Raw genomic sequence first — 25,586 nt, 5'->3', positions numbered from 1 at the left:
CGCGGGACTGGGTACAATCCAGGTGAGTGACCTGGTACACCGTCACCTTGTATTTTCCGCACAGACGTATGGATCTGTTGTGTTTTAGCATGGGACCACTGGCGCAGCCCAATCAGCGAAATGGACGGGGCAGAGGATGCACGAGTGTTCCATCTGATCCAGTTCAGTGTTGACATTTGGTCGCAGCACGTGCGGCACCGGGCGGGCTCAGAAATAACGGGATGGCGCATCCTTGCCCACACTGATCCTAGCCATTGCACCCTTTATTGTCCTGAGCCTTCTGCAAAAACGCCTGGAAATTTTGCCAACACACCTTCCAGGCAGTGGGGGTACATGCAACAGACGATTTGCCAATCCAATTTTAAGAAGCGTAGCAAATCGCGGCCCAGTGTGCTGGGTCTGCCTCTGCAAACTACCACCAAGGGCAAACATGCCGACTGGTCCCCATATGCCACATTCACATGGCTGGTTCCCTCAATGGCCAACGATTCTCCAGTGTACGTTGTCAATCGGGCATCTGTATCCCAAATTTCCAACGTCTGGAGACCGACCGACATTGATAATATTGAACGTCCAGTGGCTGGTCACTGACACCACTGCCCCGGTGTCAAGTTCCATGTCAATGGGGCGTGTGTTCACTTTTAACACAATTCGGATAGGTGTGACCCTGGGGGCAGTAACACAGTGTAGCTGCTTTTACTTTTCCTCCTGTTCATCCACATAGAATGCCCAGCCTCTGGGTGGGGGGGTGGGGGGGGTAACTCCCACGGTTCCGACGGGGAATGGGGCCCTCCTGAGCTTGCCTGGCATCCCAGCCTGTTCGCAGTGCCCAGCCCGCGGCCGCCATTGTGGCACTCTGTCTCAGGAGAATCCTCCAGGTCGTGCCTAGATGCACCATAGTGAAGACCTTGGGTCTGCGGTCGCTCTTGTTTTGCGGTAGCTCACGCCATCTGGGTCCGGGAGCAGTCAGTCGGTGGTCGTTCTGGCGGCCGAGGTTCGGGACTGCCAGGCCCTGCAATTCTTAGACACCCACGTTCCGTACTCTTTCGGGACATGGCGCTGTCCAGCACCCTCTGGAGGGTTCCGACGACCTCCAAAAGGAGTCGTCGTTGGATATCATCGTCTTGGAGCCCACAGCCGAATTGATCCCATAAGTGAAGTCCAGAACTCGCATGTGGCGGCAAGCGTCCTCAAAACGGCCTAAAAGTCGCCATGTGATTCTCCTTGGGCCTGCGAGGCTGTGTGGTACCAGAACCGGTGGACCATTATCGGGGGCTATGGGTTAAGGTGCACTTCAACCAGGGCCACCAAAGTGGCGAAAGGCTTGGAGTCCCGTTTGTCCGGATGCATGAGGCTCTTGATGAGCGCGTAGGTGGGTTCCTATATGCCTCCAGTAGGATAACGGTCTGCCCTTCATCCCCAACGATCTGTTCGACCAAAAGAAATATTGCACCCGTTCTGTGTTGGACCCAGTCATCGGTAGCTGCATCGAACTAGTCGAGTTTCCTGATGTGGGGCATCTCCCCATCCGGAGTAGAGACCCCCCATGGCCTGAACGAAGTGAGTCGGCGGTAGAACGTACGGCAGCTGCGGCAGCTCCACTTTACTCTTTTCGCCAGTGTAGAACTCAAAAAGGAGAGAAAAAGTCTGATAGAATTTACTGTGCATAATTTACAGTGCAGAGATGACAAGAGCACACGGTAAGGTAGGAATTGACAGGTTTATTACGGTGTACACAAAACTACACAAGACTATAACTCCTTTGTCAGGGTTTTTATACTATGTGGATTTCCCTTGCTCCCCCCCCCCCCCCCCCCTATTACCGTGGGAGTTCCAACTCAGCTGTGTAAGGGGGGAAACTAATGGAGAACAGTCCTTGGCCCCCAAGAGGTTTATCAAAGTGGAGATGTATGCGTGTCTTCTGCCGAAGAAACTCAACTCAGGTTAAACAACCTTCTACTGTGATAGATTGTGGTCAAAGGCTGGGAAATGATAATTGAAAAGTACATAAAGAACATCTACTTTTGCAGGATCAGAGAGTAAATGGACAATTTGTATTCCAGGAGAGAAGGCAGTTTGCACTTTCACAGTGATTCAAAAGTGACAGAACAACTTTGAAGGAGATCCTTAATTGAGTATGGAGGGCAGGAAGATGAATACCTCTGGAGCACATGGAATGTACTTCCACTGGAATGTCAGGGTGGACTGGATCCGATTCGAGCAGGGCACTTAGTGAGTTTCAAAAAAAATGTCTTCAGTAGACGCAAGCTCGAGCTCACATTCTCTCGAAACATTTAAAATGTACAGATTAGGAGCAAAACTCCACCCATGCCTGTCAGCGCGCACATTTCTCCGTCCCAAGAGTTTAATTTATGATATGAATTAGTTTCCGCCAGCTGTGAATTGGCTATGCTGATGTAGGTACCAGCCTTACACTGGTAGCACCAGCATACAGTATAGGGCCTTTGCTTAAGATGCAAAGAGCTAAATAATATGAAAAAAAGACCAGCAAACCACAACAAAAACCAGATCTAAAACAAATCTGTTAAAGCCAACCAGCTGAGCACAACCAATAAATTCGCCGACAGCATTTCAGTTGCTGTTTTTTTCTACGTGGAGAAAAGGGAGTTTTTGTTTAAATCTTACCGACTTGTGGAATTCCAATTGTCATCATATCCACTTCTGAATGGGTCTGCCCATAAAGAACACAATAAAATCCATAAAAAAGAAAAGCACTCTTGAACAATTATTCCTGTGCCAGTCCAGAGACTATTAGTAACAACCCAAGGGCTCCCTCTGTGTAAACAGTGGCATTTGAATGATCAAGGTGACCAAATATGTTTGGCTCAATAAACATAGGAGGGGTTGGGTGGAGAGTATATATTGTAATTCTAAAACTTGTTTCACCTTATTTTGAAAAACCCGACATTTGGATTTGTTCTATCCAGCTCCTATTATTTTTATTCTGCCAAAACATTTTTCAACCAAGCATCTGGACTTTAATCCCCTAGAGCCTCTGCCACCATATTGTAAAGCAGAATCCTTGCTCATTATCTTTTTTAATCTCCCTGGGCGATAGTTTTTAATTTTTAAATCATGATACACCAAACTCTTTCTTTCATGTTCTCTCACGGATAGCGACCTAGTCTCAGAACGGTAATATTTGCATGGTAAATGTAATAATCAGGAAACAGGTTAAAGCCTATTAGCAGCAGGGAGCATATGTCGACAAAGTATGTGAGATCCCCCCACGTTCCCTACGCAGCAGGGGCTTTTAATCACATCGTGAAATAGTTCCTCAGCACAGTGCAAGGCTCTTGTTTTAGCAACGGCAAACCCATTTCCTTCATTTTGATGCTTCACTACACAACTACGTAAACCGTTTACTTCTATAAACTTTAGATTGCTCTACATGTTACAAGAATATATGAATGCAACATGTAAAGGGACACACTAAAAATGTTTCAATATCTTAAAAAAATGCAGAAAAAATTCAGCGTTTTACGTAAAAAATATTTCGCGATTTTTATACACAAATCTGACAAATGTAGTGACTCTGACATCATTCTGAAGTCCTTTTTGTTTGAACTTTATTCCCTTTCCTTTCTAGAACTACTGATCTAATAGAAGAAAATTGGGAGAAATTTAATTTCACATTACCACTGAGTATCAATGTGCTTGTGATGACACTCAAAACACCAATTTTTGATATGAATATAATTTGAACAATTTGTTACCAAGATCTAGGTCATTAATTTATGCTGTTATGATTTTAATCTATAACCCCCAAAATAGATTATCTGCATTCAGCAGAGAATATATTCTAATATTTTCACACCTCGATATTTATTACTCACAACATAAATAAAGAGCATTTGATACATTACCATATAAAGAGTGTTTAATAGCTTTTAATTATAGTACTTAAGACTATGAATAGGACTCATTAGTATAATAAATATTGATGAACATATTAACATTAATCCATCACCTGATAACCACCTTACTGGAAGGTATACTTCCGATTTGCTGACTATTAATTTAGCTCTACCTGTTTTGACTGCCTAGTGGAACAAAAATAATGTTCTTGAGTTCCAACTTCTCAACACAGATTTTTTTGTTGAACTGTGCTAATCTTATTGTCCGTTTAGCCCTTTGAGAACTGCACCCAAGATCAAAAACACGACATCGAGACACAGCTTCAGCCTGAGAATGTAGAAAAAAAACCCACATCTATGGTTTTGCAGAGACGGTCAATTTGGTTGGATAGTGCTCATTAGAAATGCATGGAAAGTGGTTTCTGCGGATATCACACCGTTAAAAGATAAGGAACTAATTGTTCAGTTTTGGAAGAATATGTACAAAGGGCTGAATGGCTACCTCCTGTACAGCATGATTCCATGATAAATAACATTCCTGGCATTTGGAGTGACAAATTAACAAGATCAACTCTGGAGTTGAAGTGAGAAACTCATTGACCCACCTATATTAGCAACTAGGTGTATGTTGTTCCAAATGAGAATATTTCATTGATGAATATTCTCATTACGAGATAAGGAGTTATTAAATTGGATTACTAACTTTCTTTGTCTGGTTATTGTATGGAATATTACAAAAGAAATGCTGTGAGTAAGTACATATTCTACATTGCACAGACTGTTTTCGATAGAAATTAAGAACAGCTGCTTTAAATAAGAATGAATAAAATACACCTTAAAATAAGCAAATATTCATCAGAAATAATAAAATTAGCATTAAATCATCCTCTAAACATTACTGTAAAGAAACAATGGCTCTGCATTCTCACTTGCACCAGCATCCCTTTTTTCATTTAACCCATTCTGTCAGGCATTTCTCCTTTCCCTTCCCCACTTTTGCCAACAGGTACTTGCTTAGAAACTTTAAATCTATAAAACCTTCCACTGAAAGCTCATTGACCTGAAATATTAACTCTGCTTCTTTCTTCATAGGTACAGCTTGACCTGCTGAGCACCTTTTCCCGCTTTTATTTCTGGACTCTCAGTAGTGCGAATCAGACATGCTACAAGTAGATTCAGGGGGCGGAATTTCCCCCCAAAATGGGAAAGTGTCAGCTTCTGACTGAAAACCAGCATGTTTCTCTTTAGAAACATAGCCGTGATTTCAGACCTGATTTTCTGTCACTTAGAACACAGAAAATCTCGGGTCGCGGTTAACAGCGTCACTCAGGCAGGGCGAGGCCTGATTGAGCTAGCAAGGCCACCTCCATAGAGATCGGGGCGCTATCTTTAAATAGTTGCAGAAACCCACCCAAGGACACGGCCGACCATCCTCAGGGCAGCCCCTTCCCCCTCACCATGGATGTATCTGGGAGTCCCCCCCCCCCCCCAACCTCTCCTCTTCCCCACCACACGTAAGGGGAAACCTTCCCCATTGGAGAAGAGTTACCCCCCTGCCAGAACCCCTTTGGCATTGCCCCCTTCATGTGCACCCCAGGGTGCCACGGGGCAATGCCCAGCCTTGGCATTCAACCCCAGGGCTTCCAGGCATCTCCGTTCCCCCAGCATGGTCATCATGACTAGTTTTCATTTCTGAAAACTAGCAGTGATTAACGCCGGCCCATGACATCATGCTGCTGGGGTGTGGACGTTATGTTGTGGAGGGGAACATTATGTTGTGGGCAAATGCTATGGTGCAAAGCCGTTTATTGATATTAAAATCAATGTAAATGCATGCATATTAGGTTCACGGCCAAAAGGCGGGGGCGGGGAAGATCTCAAACCGAGATCTCGTAGGCACAAATCCTGTTTTGGCTTTCCAGCGAAATGTAGCAGCCATAATGTGATTTGTGCTCGCAGAGAATGGGGCCGCTAGATTACGCCTATGGTCTGTGCCAGCCAACATGCTCATTGAGCTAAAAAAAAAATACAGTTCCACTGGTGAAATTAAAAAGCAATAATCAAGGTAACAAAACACCGGCACAAGATTGAGCTGATAATTATTGCAGAATGGGTAGGTAATTAGTAAATTAAAATTACACCGGAACGGAGAGATAGAAAGGACCTTGGGTAGACAAGAGGTCAGATTAGGCAGAGATCAGATTGTGGTTGTGCTGTTGGATTAGCAATTCAGAAGCTTGCGCTAATGTTCTGTAGATATAAATTTAAGCTTAAGAATTTAAATTCAATTAAGTCAATTTTTAAAAGACTTAAATAAAAAGGCTAATGTCTATAATGGTGACTAAGAACCTAATTAATTATCGTTGCCATTACCTGGTCCTGGAGGATCTAAATGACAACCTTCTGTTTCATACACTGATTACGTTTCACATCTATACATGATTCTCGATCCAGACCAATGTGGTTGACTCTTAAATGCCCTCGGAAATGGCCTAGCAAGCCACTCATGTATTCCAGAAGGTGACTTACCGCAAACTTTCTAAGAAATAATTTGCGAAGAGAATAAATGCTGACCTTGCCAAATAAATTAATAAAATTAATTTTAACAAAGCTAATATGCAAAGTATTACATTTTGGTTAGAGAAATAAGAAGGTTACCTGCTGCTTGCAAAATAAGAATCCAAATGCGGCAGTGGAGCAAAGGGATCTCAAAGTGCAAACACACAAATCAAAACCAGTTTTAATACAGGTCAATACAGTCATCAAAAAACAAACTAAGAACTAGGGTTCATTTCTAGAGGGAAAGAATTTAAAAGTGGAGAAATTATGCTAAACTTGAATTGAGCCTTGGTTTGACCACACTTGGAGGACAGTGTATAGTTCTGGTTTCCACGTTATAAAAAATACAAAGATACTGCAGATTGCAATGAAGATTTACACGGTTGATACTAGAATTGCAAGGTTATAACTATAAAGGATGATCAAGTTGTGTTTCATTTCTCTTGAAAAGAGAAGGCTGAAGGATGACCTGATAGACATCTTTAAATTTATGAAAGGTTTTGATTGAATAGTCTAGACAGAAAGTGAGAGAGAGAGAATGATAGGCCATTAATATAAGATAGTCACCCAGGAATCCAAAAGGAATTCAGAAGAACCGTCTTTTTCCAGTGATTACTGAGAAACTCACGATCAGAGAGTGGTTGTATCAAATAGTACAGATACATTTAACAGGAAGTTACCTCAGCATATGAGGGAGAAGTGAGATGGGGTTGTGTGTGCAGCTGACTAACCTGAGATTTCTGGAGGTGGGTTAGTAAGTTAAATATTTTACAGCTGTCCTGCACTGCTTGTGGGTCAGAACAAGCTGCAGTGTTTCTCCTGGACGCCAATATTTTCCTGCGTCCTTCCCCATATCGGCCAATCCCCACAGGATTTGATCTCCCCTCCAGCCAAAATCATTATGCCTCGAATCTGCCCCGCTAAATTCTCCACAATCCCTTGATAGCCTCCACCCTGACTGCCCTATGGCCTCCGGTCTCCCCCTACTCTGATCTCTGTCTCCCAAGGCCTTTGCCATCACTCCAGCCCCTCATTGTTTCCAGGCTGAGGTTAGTGCTGCGAAATACAGCAGGACTTGCGAGTTGTCTGCTCACTGCTGAATGCACCCCCGGCCCGAACAATCCTATCCATGCAAATATCGGGGTAGTTGATGTGATAAAATGTGGTGACAGCACAGAAAAAGACATATTTTTTCCAAATCCTAAACAAAAAGTGCCATCCAGCTGAATGACAAACATATTGCGGCAATTTATTTTCTTGAGACAAAAATAAGAGCTCGACATTATTAATAATATTGCTTGTAACCAGTTAGAAATGATAGCACATGGCAAGTTTAGACACCATTTCTCTTATTCGGCCTTGTTTTTTTAAAAAATGACTACTTATGACTCACATGCAAGAAAGTCAAGGAAAAATACGAGATGTGAGAGTTCTGTATTTGACCTCTACTAAATATCTTCATTACAATTGCTTCAAAAGAATACAAAACTTCGGTTTAATCTGGACCCCAGGGAAATCAAATATACTGCACAACAGATAAAAGCCAAGAACTCTTACTCCTTTTGAATTCATTGTTCATACATCACATGGATTATAAAAAGACCTTTAGAAATGACAATGACCAGAGAAGCTACATCAGTAAGGGTACGAGAGTGAAAAAAAAGACATAAATTATATGTCGTGATTTTTTTCTGCTAAACATAGCACAGCAGTGTCTAATTGCCAGCTTTTAAAAAAAAAAGCAAACTAATAATTTCTCAAAAAGCTCCATTTCAAGCCAGTGTTATCAACATTTGTTAAACACTTCTCTATATATGCACTAAGGACTAAGGCCTGATTTCATGCTCATTAGGTTTATGCCTAAGGTACTTTTCGCTCCTGGGTGCTTCTCGTTTGCTGCCACCTTTCTCCAGTGAGATTTCATTGGAATCTTGTGACCGGTTGCAACTGGAGGAAGGATTAACTTATTGGAAGCTCGAGAGACAATTTACATAAGGCCAAAAATAATAGATCGGCTGCCCCATGCGAAAGCTGCGAGAGCATCCAGAGGTTAAAAACATTGCAATATCAAAGGTAGCACTGTAATAATGCACAAAGGTTTACTGCTTTTTGCTTTGTATCTCTGGTACTTTACTGTATGGATTTTGCACGTTCTCCCCATGTCTGCGTGGGTTTGCTCCGGAGACATCAACATACTTTTATAAATAAAGAAGTATTATGAAGTGAAATATGATTGTCTGTATGTTTAACCATATAATGGCAAAGTGCATTGTCACGTCTAAGGTTTCACTGTCACTCTGCAGTCAGAGCACTTTCCTGTGAGGAGGGTACAAAAACTGAGGGCATATAATTTTGGGTCACCGGAGCCTGTTTGTAGGTTTGCACCTCAATTGGCTGTATAATTATTTATGCAGCTCAGCAAAACAAAACCCTCTTCAATTATTCTAAATTCAAAAAATGGCTAATAATTGTTCTTTGACATATGCCTCCATTCTACCTAATTAGTGTAACAGTATGTCATGTGAGAGTACCTTTAAGAAATGGGTGTTTATAAATGGGTGTGTATATAAATATCTGTAGTTAGAGTACCTTTAAGAAATGGGTGTTTACTACTGCAGCAATGTCAGAGAGTGGGTGGAGCTGGGCTGTCTGTCAGCTTTTTACTTTCGTTTTAGGCTGTTTGTGCAGGGTGTGTTTTAGTTTCGTTTTCAGAGCTGGATAGCTGCAGTCACAGCCAGAAGGTGTATGAATCTCTCTCTGTAATCTAAAGACTGTAAATCAATCCTGGTGATTTAAAACTAATAACAGTAGTGACTTTAACCTGATATGCTTCTGGTAAAAGGTGCTTTAAGTCTTATGGATGTTAAAAAGAAGCTTAAAGGATTACTTAGTGTTGTATTCTTTGGGGGTTGTATTTGAATTAATGATTGCTAAGATGTTCACTGTATGTTTTAAAAAGGCGAACTTGAGTTCATAGAATAAACATTGTTTTGCTTTAAAAAATACTTTTCCATTTCAGCTGTACCACACCTGTAGAGTGGGCCGTGTGCTCCCCATACCACAATCTATTAAAAGTTGTAGGTCAGGTGAACTCCATGATACACTTTGGGGTTCTCTAAACCCTGGCCCATACCAAGTACATGTTCATGTTTATCGATAAAATAGTATCTTATTTAATGAGAACAGGCATGCAGGTCAGGATATAAAAGGTTAGAAAATTCCAGATCGTAAAACACCCACAGAATAATTTGGCATCGAGTGTTTCATAATGTACCAAAAAGGTAACAAAGAAATTAAAATTCCTGAATAAGAGTCTGCTACATGTGGCAGAGTTACAAAGGAAACTGCAGGTAAGAAATTCAGAAAATGCTGGAAATACTCAGCAGGCCAGGCAGTATCTGTGGCGAGACAAGACAGTTAGGGCGGGGTTTCCCATCGACCGATACCAGAATCGGGAAACACGATTGGGCGGAGAATTCGGCGCAACTAAATATGGAGGTTGGCGGCCGACGGAATGTCATGCTCCTGTGCGTCGAAAGCGGCGCGAATGCATTCTACGCTGCATGTCCAGTATACGCCATTGGCATAACATTAACGGCCCATCCCAATATTCTCCAGGGCTCCTGTGATGCTCTGCCAGGAGGAATTACTGACGGCGAGGTTAACTTGTGGTTTTAAAAATCGGGAAACAGGCGCAGTGGCTGCTGAGGGAGAGAGCGGAGATAGGATATGTTCCCACAGTTGTGACCGTGGGCTGCTGGTCCTGCTGCTGCCAAGGCTGGGCGGACGCAGTGGAGGGTGACCAGGGGATGGACCGTGGCATCGGGGTAACCCCCAGGACCGGAATGTCCAGACACGGACAGCCATTGCTGCGGCCTGCATGGCAGCCACCTTGCTGCACACCCCACTGACAGCCCAACTTGTCTCGTGGAGCGACACTTGGGTGCATCCATCCAACCACCCCCAAATCCCCTAACTCCACGCCACCTCCCTCTCCCACCTCTCTCTCAGATACTCACGTCCCTCATGCTCTCACCTTTCACTCACACCCACGGAGCCTCTCTCTCACACCCATGCTCCCCGTCTCACTCAAGCTTTCACCTCTCACGCGCTCCCACCTCTCTCTCGCACACCCACACTCCCACCTCTCTCTAGCACACGCACACTCCCACCTCTCTCTTGTGCTCCCACCTCTCACTCTCGAGAGTGGCTACATTGTAATTAGTTGTTAAAATATAACATGGGGTTGTTTCTTCGATCATACTTGAAAGTAACACCCCAGCATAAGGTTATTCTCAAGTACATTCCTTTCACTTACTGTCACATTTCAGGGTCTTATGACCATTTTCCCCACAGAATGAGTCTGGCAAACAAATACCCTTTTGAAAATACGGAGTCCGAAATGCTTTAGTCAATTTTTGGGAGCAGGTCCCATGATTTGTGATCCGCACACACTCTCCAAGTTGGTCCCCAGCCACACAATTTTCATCCACCTGACTTATCTGCATAATTTCTGCGTTGTCCTGAGTGGCTCCATACTGCTTCTCTAACCTCTAAATTGTTTGGGAGGAGGTGGGGTCCCTCGTTGAGCCTAGTAAAATACAGTCACCATAAGATCATAGACCACAAGACATAGGAGCAGAATTAGGCCACTCAGCCCATCGAGTCTGCTCCGCCATTCAATCATGGCTGATATTTTCTCATCCCCATTTTCCTGCCTTCTCCCCATAACCCCTGAACTCCTTATTAATCAATAACCTATCTATCTCTGTCTTAAAGACACTCAGTGAATTGGCCTCTATCCAGGCCTCGCAGTATCGTGTAGTTTCAATAAGATCCCCTCTCACCCTCTCACCCTTCTGAACTCCAACGAGTACAGACCCAGAGTCCTCAAATGTTCTTCATACGATAAGTTCTTCATTCCAGGGATCATTCTTGTGAACCTCCTCTGGACCCTTTCCAAGGCCAGCACATCCTTCCTGAGATACGGGGCCCAAACTGCTCACAATAGAGCCTTATACAGCCTCAGAAGTACATCCCTGGTCTTGTATTCTAGCCCACTTGACATGAATGCTAACACTGCATTTGCCTTCTTAACTGCCGACTAAACCTGCACGTTAACCTTAAGAGAATCGTGAACAAGGACTCCCAAGTCCCTTTGTGCTTCTGCTTTCCGAAGCATTCCCCATTTAGGTTTGTAGCCTTTTATATAATTAAACGGACAGAAAATGTTACTATCTACTATCCCTTTCCCAATCCCCCATCCTAACTCGGCCCACTCTCTCTACACAAACACAGCGGAGAAAGGGTGGTGGAAAAGGAAATAAAATATTAATAAAAATAAAGGATAAGGATCTTTGATGTAATGGGATGACTTCCAGTCAATGTCTTTCCGAAGGTCAGGCTTTCGTTTTGGTACTTCTTCCTTCTGGGTGTGAAGTGGTTTTCTTGGCAAAGTTGTCTACTTTTCTGCAAACTCAGCATGATTTCAGGTTCACAGCAAGAGAGAGAGAGAGGCACATGCAATTATGGATCAAGGACCGAAAATAATAAAATTTTAAAAATGGGAACAGAGGAAATAAACAGGAAGGAGGGAAGGATTCTTACAACAGACAAGGCGGAGGGCTCCATGATGGGTTGCCTCCATAATGACTGCTCTGGTGGGCGAGGTGGAGTCCAGGAGGAAGGAAATGTTTCTCTTTAAATGAGCAGCTTTAAATGAATCAAAGGTTCCCATCGGAATCAATGTTAAAATCAGAGTTATGTTCCTTCGGACATTTCTTGCCTGGAAAACCCAATGTACAAGTTGAAATACCGAACTGTGCATGTTCAAAGTGTCATGAGAATGTCACTTTAAGAAATGTTTGGCTGCTGAAGTTACTACAGTGATGTCAGAGTGTGGGTGGAGCTGAGCTCTGGCTCTGCTTTTTAGTTTCACTTTGAGGAAAGCTTGGGTGTGTCTGTGTTTTTTGGTTTCGTTTTTCAGTGTTGGAGCTGAAGCCAGACAAATCAGGTGTACTGTTATTCTCTCTGCCATGAAAAGACCATCTCTTAATCATTTGGTGAATTCAGAATTATAAATGTTCTCAGTAGTGAATGTAAACCTGATGTGCTCTGTTAAAAGGTGTTTCTTTTGTCTTCTGGATGTTAAAAGGACAGCTTAAGGATTACATAGTGTTGTATTCTTTGGGGGTTGTATTTAAACTAATGGTTGCTAAGATATTCACTGTATGTTTTAAAAAAGTTAACTTGAGTTCATATAATAAACATTGTTTTGCTTTAACAAATACTTTTCCATTTCTGCTGTACCACACCTGTAGAGTGGGTCATGTGCTCCCCATACCACAATCTATTAAAAGTTGTGGGTCAAGTGAACTCCATGATACACTTTGGGGTTCTCTAAACCCTGGCCCATAACAAATGCTCTGCATTCCTAACTGAAATAACCTGCAAAACATCATGAAATCTAAAATAAATACTCTCTACGTTCAAATTAGATAACGTTCACCAATGCCGCTTTATTTTTCGGCAGTCGCTCAGATTGAGGATGACTTGCTTTCACTCTGGTTCGATGGGTTCCGAGATGGCTGAGAAATCCAATACAAGATCTCTGGACTCTGTGACATGTGGGGCAGGTGGGAGGGTCGGGTAGTTAAGCTGCTTGGAGGATTTTGCGCTCTCTCGCCATCTTGACTTCGCCTCTACGCTCCTCACAAAGTCTGTGTTCAATGCCTTCCCATTTTGGTCAGTCATCGTGAGTCATTGTAGATGTTTTACCTCTGCAGGGAAGCTCTGGGGACACCTGTAAAGTGTGTCAATGGAGGTGGCTTTCTTGCTGGGCTCTCTCACTGGCTTGAAAATGGTCCCTCTGCCTCACCTGCTGCAGAATTGAACAATAGCCAGACTTATGGGCTCCAAAATTAATCCGAAAGTTGCAGAGCCAGCCTCCTGCACGGTAGGTACTGCGCTCTGTATTTTTTACCCAAACAAGCCTCACTGCAAGGAAAGCAATGTACCCATGTATTCTGCAGTGGCAAATGTTGCACCCCTCTCTTCACTGACTTTAAAATTGCCTCCCTGCATCACCCAATGCAAGGCTCCACAATTCAAACCATCATGCTGAATACGAAATGTGTCTTTTCTTCACAAAAATGACCAGCTCAGGCTCCAACTTCTTCTTTGTAAACAAATCCTGTTCATTTGGATATTCTCCTTGGAAAAGTTTGCTTCATAACTTTAGGACAAAAACAAATTGCAAATCCTTTGAGTGCAACTGAACACCTCTCCTTGGATTCCATTCAGAATTGTTGTGATCAGATCACGGGATGCAATATCAACCCAACATGAAATGGCAATATGAAACATCATAAATGGACAGTAATAAGTCTTACAACACCAGGTTAAATCACTAGTTTTCGGAGCACTGCTCCTTCCTTAGGTGAATGGACATCACAAAGGTGATGGTGAAAAACAGAAAGGTAATGCGACATAAGACAGCACAGAGCAATGATGCAAAGCAACGCAAGATAGTAATGGACAACGGAAATTGGGAATTTCAGCCCTAAAAACGGCTAATTTAAACAAAACGACTTAAAGTGGCGGAACTTAAAATGGGGATTCCAGTTTCTTGACACAAGATTTTAAAAATAGCTCAGAAATGGTCTACAGTTAAGATGCTGATAGGCCAGCTTCCAGGTTGCTTTCCCTGTAGGCCACAAGCAATAAGCAGCTTGTAACCTGTCTGGCCAGTCACGAAAAAGACTCAAAAGCATTGGATTGGAAACCTTTAAATTCCTGACTGTGAAAAAGGGATAAAACAAAGGGGCAGGGTCACAAGCAGTTGGTCAGGTTTTCCAAACAGTGAGATGTAAGGTAATCAAGTCCAGAGAGAGGCTGACACTTTGGAGGTTAAAATACAACAAGAACAGATGAGGAGCAATCTTCTTTCAGCCAATTGAGATGGTCAACAAATGCGTGGAAATATGCAGTGTAAAATTGCACTTAAACCCATGCAGCTGGCGTAATTCTGCACCATACTCTATAGCCATCTAACCAGCCTGGTCACAACTATTATTCTGGATGCTCATCAATGAGGTGAAATAAGAGAGATTATCAAATAATACCAGCTTTTGTCTCACCAGCTACCTGTTCTGACTGCCAATAGAGATCGAAACGTATGTGTGCAAATGACATCATTCAGTAAATTTGCCATACTGGATTGGATTTGTTTGTTGTCACGTGGACCGAGGTACAGTGAAAAGTATTTTTCTGCGAGCAGCTCAACAGATCATTAAGTACATGGGAAGAAAAGGGAATAAAAGAAAATACATAATAGGGCAAAACAAGGTATAAAATGTAACTACATAAGCACTGGCATCGAATGAAGCATACAGGGTGTAGTGTTAATGAGGTCAGTCCATAAGAGGATCATTTAGGAGTCAGGTAACAGTGGGGAAGAAGCTGTTTTTGAGTCTGTTTGTGCGTGTTCTCAGACTTCTGTATCTGCTGCCCGATGGAAGAAGTTGGAAGAGTGAGTAAGCCGGGTTGGAGGGGTCTTTGATTATGCTGCCCGCTTTCCCCAGGCAGCAGGAGGTGTAGATGGAGTCAATAGTGTGAGGCGGGTTCGTGTGATGGACTGGGCAGTGTTCGCCACTCTCTGAAGTTTCTTGCAGTCCTGGGCCGAGCAGTTTCCATACCAGGCTGTGATGCAGCCAGATAGGATGTTTTCTATGGTGCATCTGTAAAAGTTGGTAAGGGTTAATGTATACATGCTGAATTTCCTTAGTTTCCTGAGGAAGAATAGGCGCTGTTGTGCTTTCTTGGTGGTAGCGCCGATGTGGGTGGACCAGGACAGATTTTTGGGGATGTGCACCCCTAGGAATTTGAAACTGCTAACCATCTCCACCTTGGCCCCGTTGATGCTGACAGGGGCGTGTACAGTACTTTGCTTCCTGAAGTCAATGACCAGCTCTTTAGTTTTGCTGGCATTGAGGGAGAGATTGCTGTCGCTGCACCACTCCACTAGGTTCTTTATCTCCCTCCTGCATTCTGACTTGTTATTCGAGATCCGGCCCACTGTGGTTGTAGCGTCAGCAAACTTGTAGATTGAGTTGGAACCAAATTTTGCCACGCAATTGTGTGTGTACAGGGAATAGAATAGGGGGCTAAGTACGCAGCCTTGCGGGGCCCCGGTAATTGAGGACTATTATGGAGGAGGGATTGTTGTCCATTCTTACTGATTGTGGTCTGTTGGTCAGAAAATCGAGGATCCAGTTGCAGACTGGGGAGCCAAGTCCTAGGTTTTGGAGCTTTGATATGAGCTTGGCTGGGATTTTGGTGTTGAAGGCGCGGAGCAGTAGTCAATACATAGGAGTCTGATGTAGGAGTCCTTGTTGTCGAGATGCTCTGGGGATGAGTGTAGGGCCAGGGAAATGGCGTCTGCTGTGGATTGGTTGTGACATTATGCGAATTGCAGTGGACCAAGGCGTTCTGGGAGTATGGAGTTGATTGCAGGTGGGGACCTCGGAGTAGAGTAGGGACAGGTAAAAGATATCTGCGAACACATCTGCCAGCTGGTTCGCGCAGGCTCTGAGTGCATGACCAGGGATCCCATCCGGGCCCATCACCTTCCGAGGGTTCAGTTTCAGGAAGGCCGATCTGACTTCGGAAGCTGTAATGGTGGGCATGGGTGAGTTATGGGCTGCTGGGGCACTCAACAACAGATTGTTGGTTACCTCCTAGATTCGAGCATAGAATGCATTGAGTTCATCGGGGAGGGGTGCGCTGCTGCCAGAGATACTACTCAGCTTCGCTTTGTAGCCCGCTATGTTGTTTAGTCCTTGCCACAATCGGCAAGAGTCTGTCTGTGACTCTAGCTTGGCGTGATATTATCTCTTGGCATCTCAGATGACTTTGCGGAGGTTGTACCTGGATTTCTTGTATAGGTCAAGGTTGTCTGGCTTGAACACCTCAGATCTGTCCTTCAGTCGGGAGTCAATCTCACGATTGAGCCATGGTTTCTGGTTGGGGAACGTACGTACCGTTTTCTTTGGCACGCAGTTGTCCACACATTTGCTGTTGAAGTCTGTGACAGTGGTGGCATACTCATTTAAGTTGGTCACTGAGTTCTTAAATATGGACCAGTCCGCTGTCTCTAAGCAGTAACGTAAGAGCTCTTCTGTCTCCTCGGACCAGCACTGCACCACCTTCTTAGATGGATTCTCCCGCTTGAGTTTCTGCTTGTATGCCGTGAGACGGCGCACCATCATATGGTCTGATTTCCCAAAGTGCGGTCGGGGGATGGAATGGTAGGCGCCCTTGATTTTTGAGTAGCAGTGGTCAAGAGTGTTGTCACTCCTGGTGGGTCAGGAGATGTGCTGGTGGAACTTTGGCAGTACACTCTTGAGGTTGGCCTTGTTGAAGTCTCCGGCCACGATGAACAAGGCCTCGGGGTGTTCTGTTTCGCAGTTGTTTATAACTGTGTACAGTTCGTCCAGCGCCTTCCTCACTTCTGCCTGGGGTGGTATGTAGACTGCTGTGATAATGGCTGAAGTGAACTCGCGTGGAACATAGTATGGACGGCACTTCACGGTCAGGTATTCCAGATCCGGGGAGCAGTAGGTCACCAGGGTCGCCACATCCAAGCACCAGGAGGAGTTGATGAGGAGGCAAACCCCTCCACCCTTCGGTTTGCCTGATGACGCGGTGCGGTCCGCCCGGTGAATTGAGAAGCCTTCAGGTTGCACTCACCGGTGAGGTGAATGGTCCGCAAATACTCCACAAATGGTCACAGGCATCTCCCAATTGAGAGGCAGTCAATTGGTTATATAGCTTCGGGGCAACACCCCACATCAACATGGGGCAAGGCAAGGGGACAGGCCTCCATGAACTACCACAGTTGGAATGGGGATTGGCATAATCTGCATTATACTCTAGCTATCTAACCAACCAAACTAACTGACCAGATATTCCTGCAACATCCTTGGTACACTACCATACAAGTAGGTATAAATATTTGAGTACTCGTACAAGTCAAATGCTCATACCGCTATCTTTTGTGACACTGCATCCAGGTCCTTGGGGCTACACTGTTGCCATTGACGGCGATACTTTCTTCCCTCAGCAGCAGTGTCTGTCGGGAGGGCCATATGGCTCCCTGTAGGTAACCTGTCATTCTCTGCCTGTCCAACTGCTGTTGTAACCTTGTAACCCACGCTCCCTCCTTTTATCATCCTTTTCGCAGGACAGCCACTTCCAACACCACCCCAGCCAAAATGTACATTCCCTTGAAGAGGGGCAGGCTGGTTTCAAATAGCACAGGCTAATTTCAGGACATGCTAACCTCTCTGGAGTTCCCTGTTCAGGCATGCAGCCGCTCAACAGCACAATTAACACTGGCTGCATGCTGTAATCGCATAAATGAACAGTGGTAGCGGGGGACTGCGTTCGCGCTCTCCCCTGATTTACTAACCAAAAATAGAAATTCATTCACTTCCAGCAGAGGGAGTTTAATCACGGTCCTTCAAAAACTCCACAGGCTCATGACAGATACAAAATAGAAGCACAAAACTTGTGCTGCCTGCAATGGAAGCAACAGGCGAGGGTAAACCATGTATGTGGTACATTTTGTGAACAGAAATTGCTTTCACTTCAGCTGCTTGACTTGGGTGATGTTTTGGACTGAAATTTCTCCTGAAAAAGCTTAATCATGGTATAATACTGGCCGCAGTCTAGCGTGTACATTTCATCACGTGCTAACATAATATTATAGGGATATCATTGCCTGGGCGTAGTATTGGGACCTTTAGAATAGAGACCTATCTTCAGCTCTGAAATGCAGTCATGATCAATAACCTCTTAAAAGTGAATCGTTATCAAATAATTTAAACATTTTTGCAGCTTCAATCACCCTCGGAGGTGAATGAAGGTTTGCATAAATACACATAAGGCGCTCATCATTTCTATCGGAGATTTTCTGTTTTGTTTAACCAAATTATCAAAAGCTAACAAGCTAAATGACAAAATTATATGGATGTTATTTAGGCAATACAAGAGGGATACACAACATAAAGGCTGAAACAGGCACAATTGATTTTTTCATCTGGTCTATGGCATCTTTAGAGTTCCAGAAAAACTAATCTATCCGTGGTAACATTAAACGGTAAGACTGCAAATGTGCTTAAACCTGTGTGTTTTACACTGTAATGAGAATAAAATATTTCATTTAAAATAGTATGAGATGGATTAAACTCAGGTTATTTTCATGATTCAAAAATGTTTTCTCATCGTTGGTGTGACTGAAGAGATTGCACTGCATGTTTGGTACTTTGTAAACGTGTTTGGGTCCCCAAATTGTTGCACTTCAGTTTCCAAGCAAGCTTTTGGGAGTGATGACAGTAGTATTAGTCACTGAGCTGTGTGTTGCACAAGGATTAGAATTGATTACATTTGTTTGAGATTCATTGATTTTGAAACGTATTGTTAATTGGTAAATAATGATTGAGTCTTTAAAGTGCAAGTCCATCCTAATTAGCTGAAAGGTCAATTATCACTCAAGTGACTTTACGGTTTGGTGCTACTGAGAAAAGTGCCTGATCTTGGAGCATGTCTAATTCACAAATGTTTTTCATAATTATGTAATGTTGTTGCGCCTGCATTTCCATGTGGTGAATATACGCCAACTCTGGCATCACTGTGAAGCAGAATTTAGTCTGCGCCTTTGCTAAAGTTGGTGTGTAATGAGGGAGCTGTCCGAACAGCGTTCTGTAGATTTTACTGCAACAGTGGAACTGGAAACCCCAGCAGCTGAGGACTTCACACTCAAACTTATTTTCTCAGATCAGATTTCTGTCGTCTGGGTCGGAGGTGCTGTAGGTGGATTTACAATTTCTCATTGTACTTGTGGCCCAAGTTTCACTGGTCCGGCATTGAACCAATTTAGAATAATGGCAAGTTAACAGTCTTGCTTGTATTTTTGTGCACTTTGGCAGTCAGGCAAAAGAAACATCATGATGATAGGACATGGAGATTATAAATTAAATTCAACATCAGAAATAAGATATCTCCAAAGAAAGAAGAGAAAGGGCAATGTAAATTGACTTTCCAAACCTGCAGCAAACTTGGGTTAAATTGACTCTCAGTTGGCTCTGTTGGGCTTAAGTGCACACCGCGAGTTTTGCTCAACTGCTAACAACATTTAAAATGGACGTGGCGGTGGGGTGCAAAGAAAACATTTCATTTGCCCTTCCATGTGAACCGGCGTGCAGAAGTTAGGAGATGGACTCAGTAATGTTCAAATATATAATACAGCAAGAAAAATATGAGCGTTAAACATGAAATCTGCAGCTAAAGCAAACATGGAAATAAATGCAATAATATTGTCTCGCTGCTGAGAAAATCCAAATTTAATTTTCGCTCAAGCTAAGGAATGAAAAACTGGAGTCATTCGCGGGTGTCATTGACTGCCATGTATTATAGAAATCACAGTAATTCCGAATGATTTAATCATAGAATCCCGTTACTGAAGGAGCCATTTGGCCCATCGAGCCTGCACTGACCCTCTGAAAGAGCATCCTACCGAGGCAAACTCCCTAGCCCTATCCCCATAACCTAACCTACACATCCTTGGATACTAAGGGACCATTTAGCTGGCCAATCCACCTAACCTGCCATTCTTTGGACTGTGGGGAGAAGCTGGAGCACCGGAGGAAACCCACACAGACCTGGGAAGAACGTGCAAACTCCACACCATCACCCAAGGCCGGAATTGAACCCAGGTCTCTGGCGATGTGGGCAGCAGTGCTAACAACTGTTCCACTGTGTTGCACGTATCTCTGATTTTTTTTTAGCTACATCATTTACCCATTATTAATCCTCGTTACCAAACAAAGGGTTAAATTTAGCTACTCTGGGTTTGCGGGGGCTGAAGCATAGCGACATTTTAAAAAGCTTTGTTCATTCTAGTTTGGCATTGCATCTACTTTGGGGAATAAGCAGCAATCAGCAACTCATATCCCTCGGACAAAATAAAACTTGATCAAAATGGGGAATGGCTTTTCAAATTAAGCATTGCTATCCATCAGAGAAGTCTTTTAAAAGCAAGGGTAGGCAGGTTCGGGGGGTGGTGGTGAAGGGTAGAACGCTGGTTACAACAGGTCACACATGGCGATGGCTGGGTTAAAGAAGAAATCGGTGGCTATCTTGGATGGCCCACAGGCAAGGGGAAAACCCGGCATGCAGGTGTACGTCCATGTGGTAAGTATGGCTGACCCTGCAGACGGGGGTTGGGGGAAGACACAAAATCCCCTTCAGAAGAATCACCTGGATCGTCAGGGGACTCAATGACCCGGTGAGAATATGTAGAGTCTTTGCACACCTCAAAGGCCTGAGGGTCTTCCTCTAACAGACGTAACTGAGGGAGAAGGACTGATTGAGGAGAAGGCAGAGTGGGAGAGGCGAGACATACCAAGTGTGCTACGGTACCAAGGCGAAGGGTGGCCATACTTTTCAGCAAAAGAACAACCTTTACAGCAAAAAATCACGGTGATGGACCTGGGGGACGGTATGTAATGGTTGGGAATGTGCTGGAAGGGGCACTAGTGGTTCTTGTAAACGTACATGTCGATAACTGGGACGACATCGACTTCATAAAAATACCATGGTGGAGATCCTGGACCTAAACGCCCCCTGATTCATCATGGGGTGAGACTTCAACTGCGTACAGGACTCAAGGACGGACAAATCTAGCCCCAAATCAGGGCAACAATCAGCAGTGGCTAAGGAATTGAACACTTTTATGCAACAGATGGTGAGGTTCAACCATCCGAGGGAGAAGAAATTCTCCTTGCCCTTACAAGTCCTCAAAGTATATTCCTTTATCTTTGTAGTTGGTAAATCGGTGCTTCCAGCGCAGCTGGGGCGGAATACTCCTCAATAGTAATCTCAGACTATGCACCACACTCTGTGGATGTGAGGTTGGAGACAGGCCGGCCCAGTAACCCCTATGAAGGTTGGACACAGCCCTCCTCACTTACAAGGCACTCTGCAAAAGCAGGCAGCTATGAAGGAGGTAACGCAGGTGAAGGTGTTCCCTGTTTTCGATCCCAACAGTGACGCCAATACTGTTGCTAATATTCATGATAATGATGGTGAACCACAAGCCTTCCCTTATATCGATCAAATGACCACACAACCAGTTAGTTAGTTCAAAAGATGGTTTATTGACATACACAAGAGTTACCTCGACATGCAAACATCATGGCTACTACGAGTTAAACTACACCTATCAGCTACAATAACTTATAGTTAACTTCAGGGCACTGTGCAAATGGATAAGGCCTTTATCTGGATTTCACTTGGCTGGTTCGAAGAAAGTGGCTCTGTCTCTGCTGGGCTCAACCGTCACATAGCGATCGCTGGTCTTGAACTTGGCTGGCTGTTCCTGCTACAGTTGGGCTGGTACAGGCCGGATCCAAAAGAGACAGAACACATGGCTGTTCTCTCTTTTATCCCTCGGGGATTTCGCGCTCTTTGGGACGGTCCTTAACCTTGGACCCAATAGTTCGACAGGGCTCGATCACTGTCTTCGATGTCGGCCAATAAAGGGCCGGGTGCCTTGGTGGCTGGGCAGGTCCTTAGCGGTCATTGACCTTGGCAGTTGGGCTTTCTGAGTAAAGGGAGTGGCGCCGATCAGTCTGTGGCTGTACCGGTTTCTGGATTGGAGTTCTATTGTCCTGGAAAAATGGGCCATTGAAATGCAAACGAGCGGTGGGGGGGCTCAATCAGGTCTGGTTACCTGTGTTTCAAATACACATAGGCTTTGTATCTGTCGGAGTCTTGGGTTGGCCATAATTCCCATGGTCCTTCTGGATGGCTACAAAGGACAGGAATGGCAAACTAATCATGGGGCCAGACAAGATCATCGAGGCCTTTGCGACTTTCTACCGAGAGCTGTACACTTCTGAGCCCCCGGAGGGGAACTTGAAGATGAAGAGGTTCCTCGACCAGTGGTGGGGGAGAAAAGAAAGAGGCGGGGGTTGGAACCACAACTAGAACTGGAGGAAGTTATGGAGAGGATCCAATCCATGCAATCGAGGAAGGCACCAGGTCCGGACAGATTCCTGGTGAACTTCTATAAAACATTTGCGGAGCACTAGCCCTGCACCTCCTGGAAATGTTGAATGACTTGCTGTTGAGAGGTACCCTGTTGCCCACACTGGCACAGGCAGATGGATTGGACTTGGATTCACTGACCACTCCACTCACGGGAATTTACAGCAATAATTTATTTCATTTTGTGACAGGAAGTTAACTTTTGAAACTGAATGAGACTCTGAAATATACTGAACAGCAGCAGATGCATCTTGTTGATTGGAGTATTTGCTCCTGCACAGGACTGGCTCATTCTGTCCTGCACTGGCCTGTGCTGCAAGGAAGTCATTGGCTGATTTTTCCATTTTGTTGCTCATCAGCACACGTTTGCTTCCTGAGGACACACTTTGCAATGTTGAACATCTTTACTGCCATTCTGACGAGAGGTAAGCTTGGATTTTAAGTCAGCGATTGTTCATACAGGTGTATTTACAAGTTAAAAAGTACTAAAGCAGCATGCTCAATTTGCGCTTTTGTGTTGTGGGGTGAGGGTGGGCGGGGTCAGTGTGTACATTATATAATTGGGGGAAGGGGCGTGGCATCATTGCGGGGGGGGGGGCAGAAATGAGGATGAGTGCAGGGCCCCACAAAGTCTGCCACTGCCCAGTTAGCATCAGAGTCTGATGTAAATTCATTGACTCTTTTCAGGTAACATGACAATATTCTGTGGAAGCACCAGGCATTATATTTGGGAAGAGGAAGAAGTTAAACCAGTCAATGTGAACCGGCATTTATGGAAGATTTTAGCACTGACCATTAAATACTTTGATTGAAAGAGGATACAGGAGCACAAGAAAAATGACAGAAGATCAAAGCAATCATGAAAACTGATTTTCACATTAAGAACCTCAAATATTAGCAGTGACACAAGTTCAGCATCTCAACATCTACCTGACTAACACATTTCCAACACAACTATACAGAAAAAGCACAAAATATTTTTTGCAATAATGAAAGGTATGAACACACTCTTTAACATGCACCCCTTTGGAGTCAGGCGATTGAGTGAAGCCAGATCCTTTTCTATTGCACTGCAGTTCTCAAGTTGCAACAAAAAATACCTTTCGAGGACATAAAATAACATTTCATTGTGCAGGACGTTTTAACAATGTAACAGGACTCCTGCCTGTCTCTCTGATGTACTTTCTCCTGAAGGAAAGTATTGTGCGTTACATGCAAATGTGTGTTACATTTGAACATTTACTGCCAAGAACTTCAAAGTAATTTTTGCATTTGTGAACTACAGAAGTTTACATTGTGAAATGAGCCTGAAGTTCATTTGGGTACATTTTGACAGACAGGGTAAAGTTTGGTTTGATACTGAAAAAAAAAGTTAAGGGTATATAAACTTGGGGAACTATTGCTGTTAAGTGTAAAAAAGTAGTTAAGTAAATGCAATTTTAACTGAAGTTAATCGGCAAAGCAAATAATCTATAGTATTTTCAACACTTTCACTGAACAAGTCTATGTATGACAAGATACTATTGCTTACCTCTTGTGAATGTTCCCTTAGGCTCTTTTGCCAGAGATTTTGAACAACGGAGATATATTTCTTGTCAGTGACGTAACAGTTTGCCAGCAAGATATTGCTTAGATTTGTTTCACTTTTCACAGCCTCAAGAATTTTCTGGACATGGCTCAGAGAGAGAGCAGCTTCAGATTTGACACCTCCTATGCTAAGTTGCATGGTGCATGGGATCAATCCAATCTGACCAGCACAAAATATCTCATCTCCAACCTAAGAGGATAAATAAAAGGCATTAACAATGTGCTGATCTCTACTAAAAGCAATGAGATTTTTCAAAATCCAAAATAGATCAAACAAATTTACATTAAAAATTGCTACATACATTATATTATATATATATATACAACAAATAAACATTTTATTATAGTGCAGATCCTAGATGGATAGATAATTTATGCTGTTCAGGAATCTATTCCAACAGTCGATATGGAGATTGCAACAAAAAATGAGCCCACCCAACCACTTCAGCAATGGCAACTGTGTGTTAATAAGCATGAAGCATCATTTATTCCTAACTTCATTAATTTAACTCCTCCCAAGTCTTCTATTCAAAAATATAGAGCGAGAAATAAGTTCAAAATAAGCAAGGAAAACGTTTTCTAAATACCGTGGGCTGTAAATGCTTTTTTCATTTGCATAAAAAAATGAACCAAATTAATTGAGATATGCACCTTATCTCTAAAGATTACCAGTTGTCTTCGACAGCTTGCCTTAACAACGTTAACTAGTTTGTGCAAAGTTCCTTGTGTTTTTTTTTTGAATAAACATAGCTGGCAAACTTTGTTTACAAAGACAAGGGATGAATAGTGTTGAAGCAAGGAATTGGTATTACCTTGGTAATCAACATCAAGGATGAGGTCTGAGATAGCATGACTGGCTAATACCCTTCCCGCTCCCCCCCTCCCCCAACCCCCCCCCTCCCCCCCCCCCCCCCCCCCCCCTCAACACCACCACCACCACCATGAAAGAACCTGAAGCACAGAGCATCCACCAGCATCTGGGCTTTGAGTAAGTGTGCAAAACTGAGGACAATATCATGTTGGCCCAGATTTTGTGGTTCGTGACAAGGTGATGAAACTTGTCATTGACTTTGAACAAAGCTGCCCACAAAGATTTAATATGCTCCGTGGCATGGATTTCTCCTTTCCTGGAATTAATTTCATACTATTGTCAGCTTTATGAGATCTCTAGCTTCTAGAAACAGTGATGCCATCAAGCATATTAAGCAGCCAATCACACTGAAGAATTATCACAAGCTGCAAAGCAGAAAGTGACAAACATTCATAATTAATAATTTTACAGAAACTGAAATAAAAAACTGGGACATATATGTGGGATTATGGGATAATAGTAGAAGATGAAATACCAAACAGGTCTTGAGATAAAAATCTTTTTACTTTAAAAGCTATAGAATTTTCTTTTTAATCATACAACAAAGAAATTTGACATTCATCACTTACAAAAATTATCTT

General features: G+C 43.5%; 1 protein-coding gene across 5 annotated transcripts in view; it reads right to left on the bottom strand.

Annotated features, from left to right (window-relative positions):
• Nucleotides 1-25,586, bottom strand: part of dph6 (diphthamine biosynthesis 6) — a 355,827-nt gene that overhangs the window by 64,527 nt on the left and 265,714 nt on the right. For all 5 annotated transcript variants that reach the window (XM_038785975.1, XM_038785958.1, XM_038785967.1 and 2 more), the window contains exon 13: nucleotides 24,079-24,324. In XM_038785975.1, coding sequence (XP_038641903.1) covers nucleotides 24,079-24,324 — 246 coding nt within the window. The remainder of the gene's footprint in view (nucleotides 1-24,078; nucleotides 24,325-25,586) is intronic.

This window comes from Scyliorhinus canicula, chromosome 2, assembly GCF_902713615.1.
Source record: "Scyliorhinus canicula chromosome 2, sScyCan1.1, whole genome shotgun sequence".
Lineage (NCBI taxonomy): Eukaryota > Metazoa > Chordata > Chondrichthyes > Carcharhiniformes > Scyliorhinidae > Scyliorhinus > Scyliorhinus canicula.
Note: the sequence above shows the minus strand (reverse complement) of the source record. Positions and strands in the feature narration are given on the sequence as shown.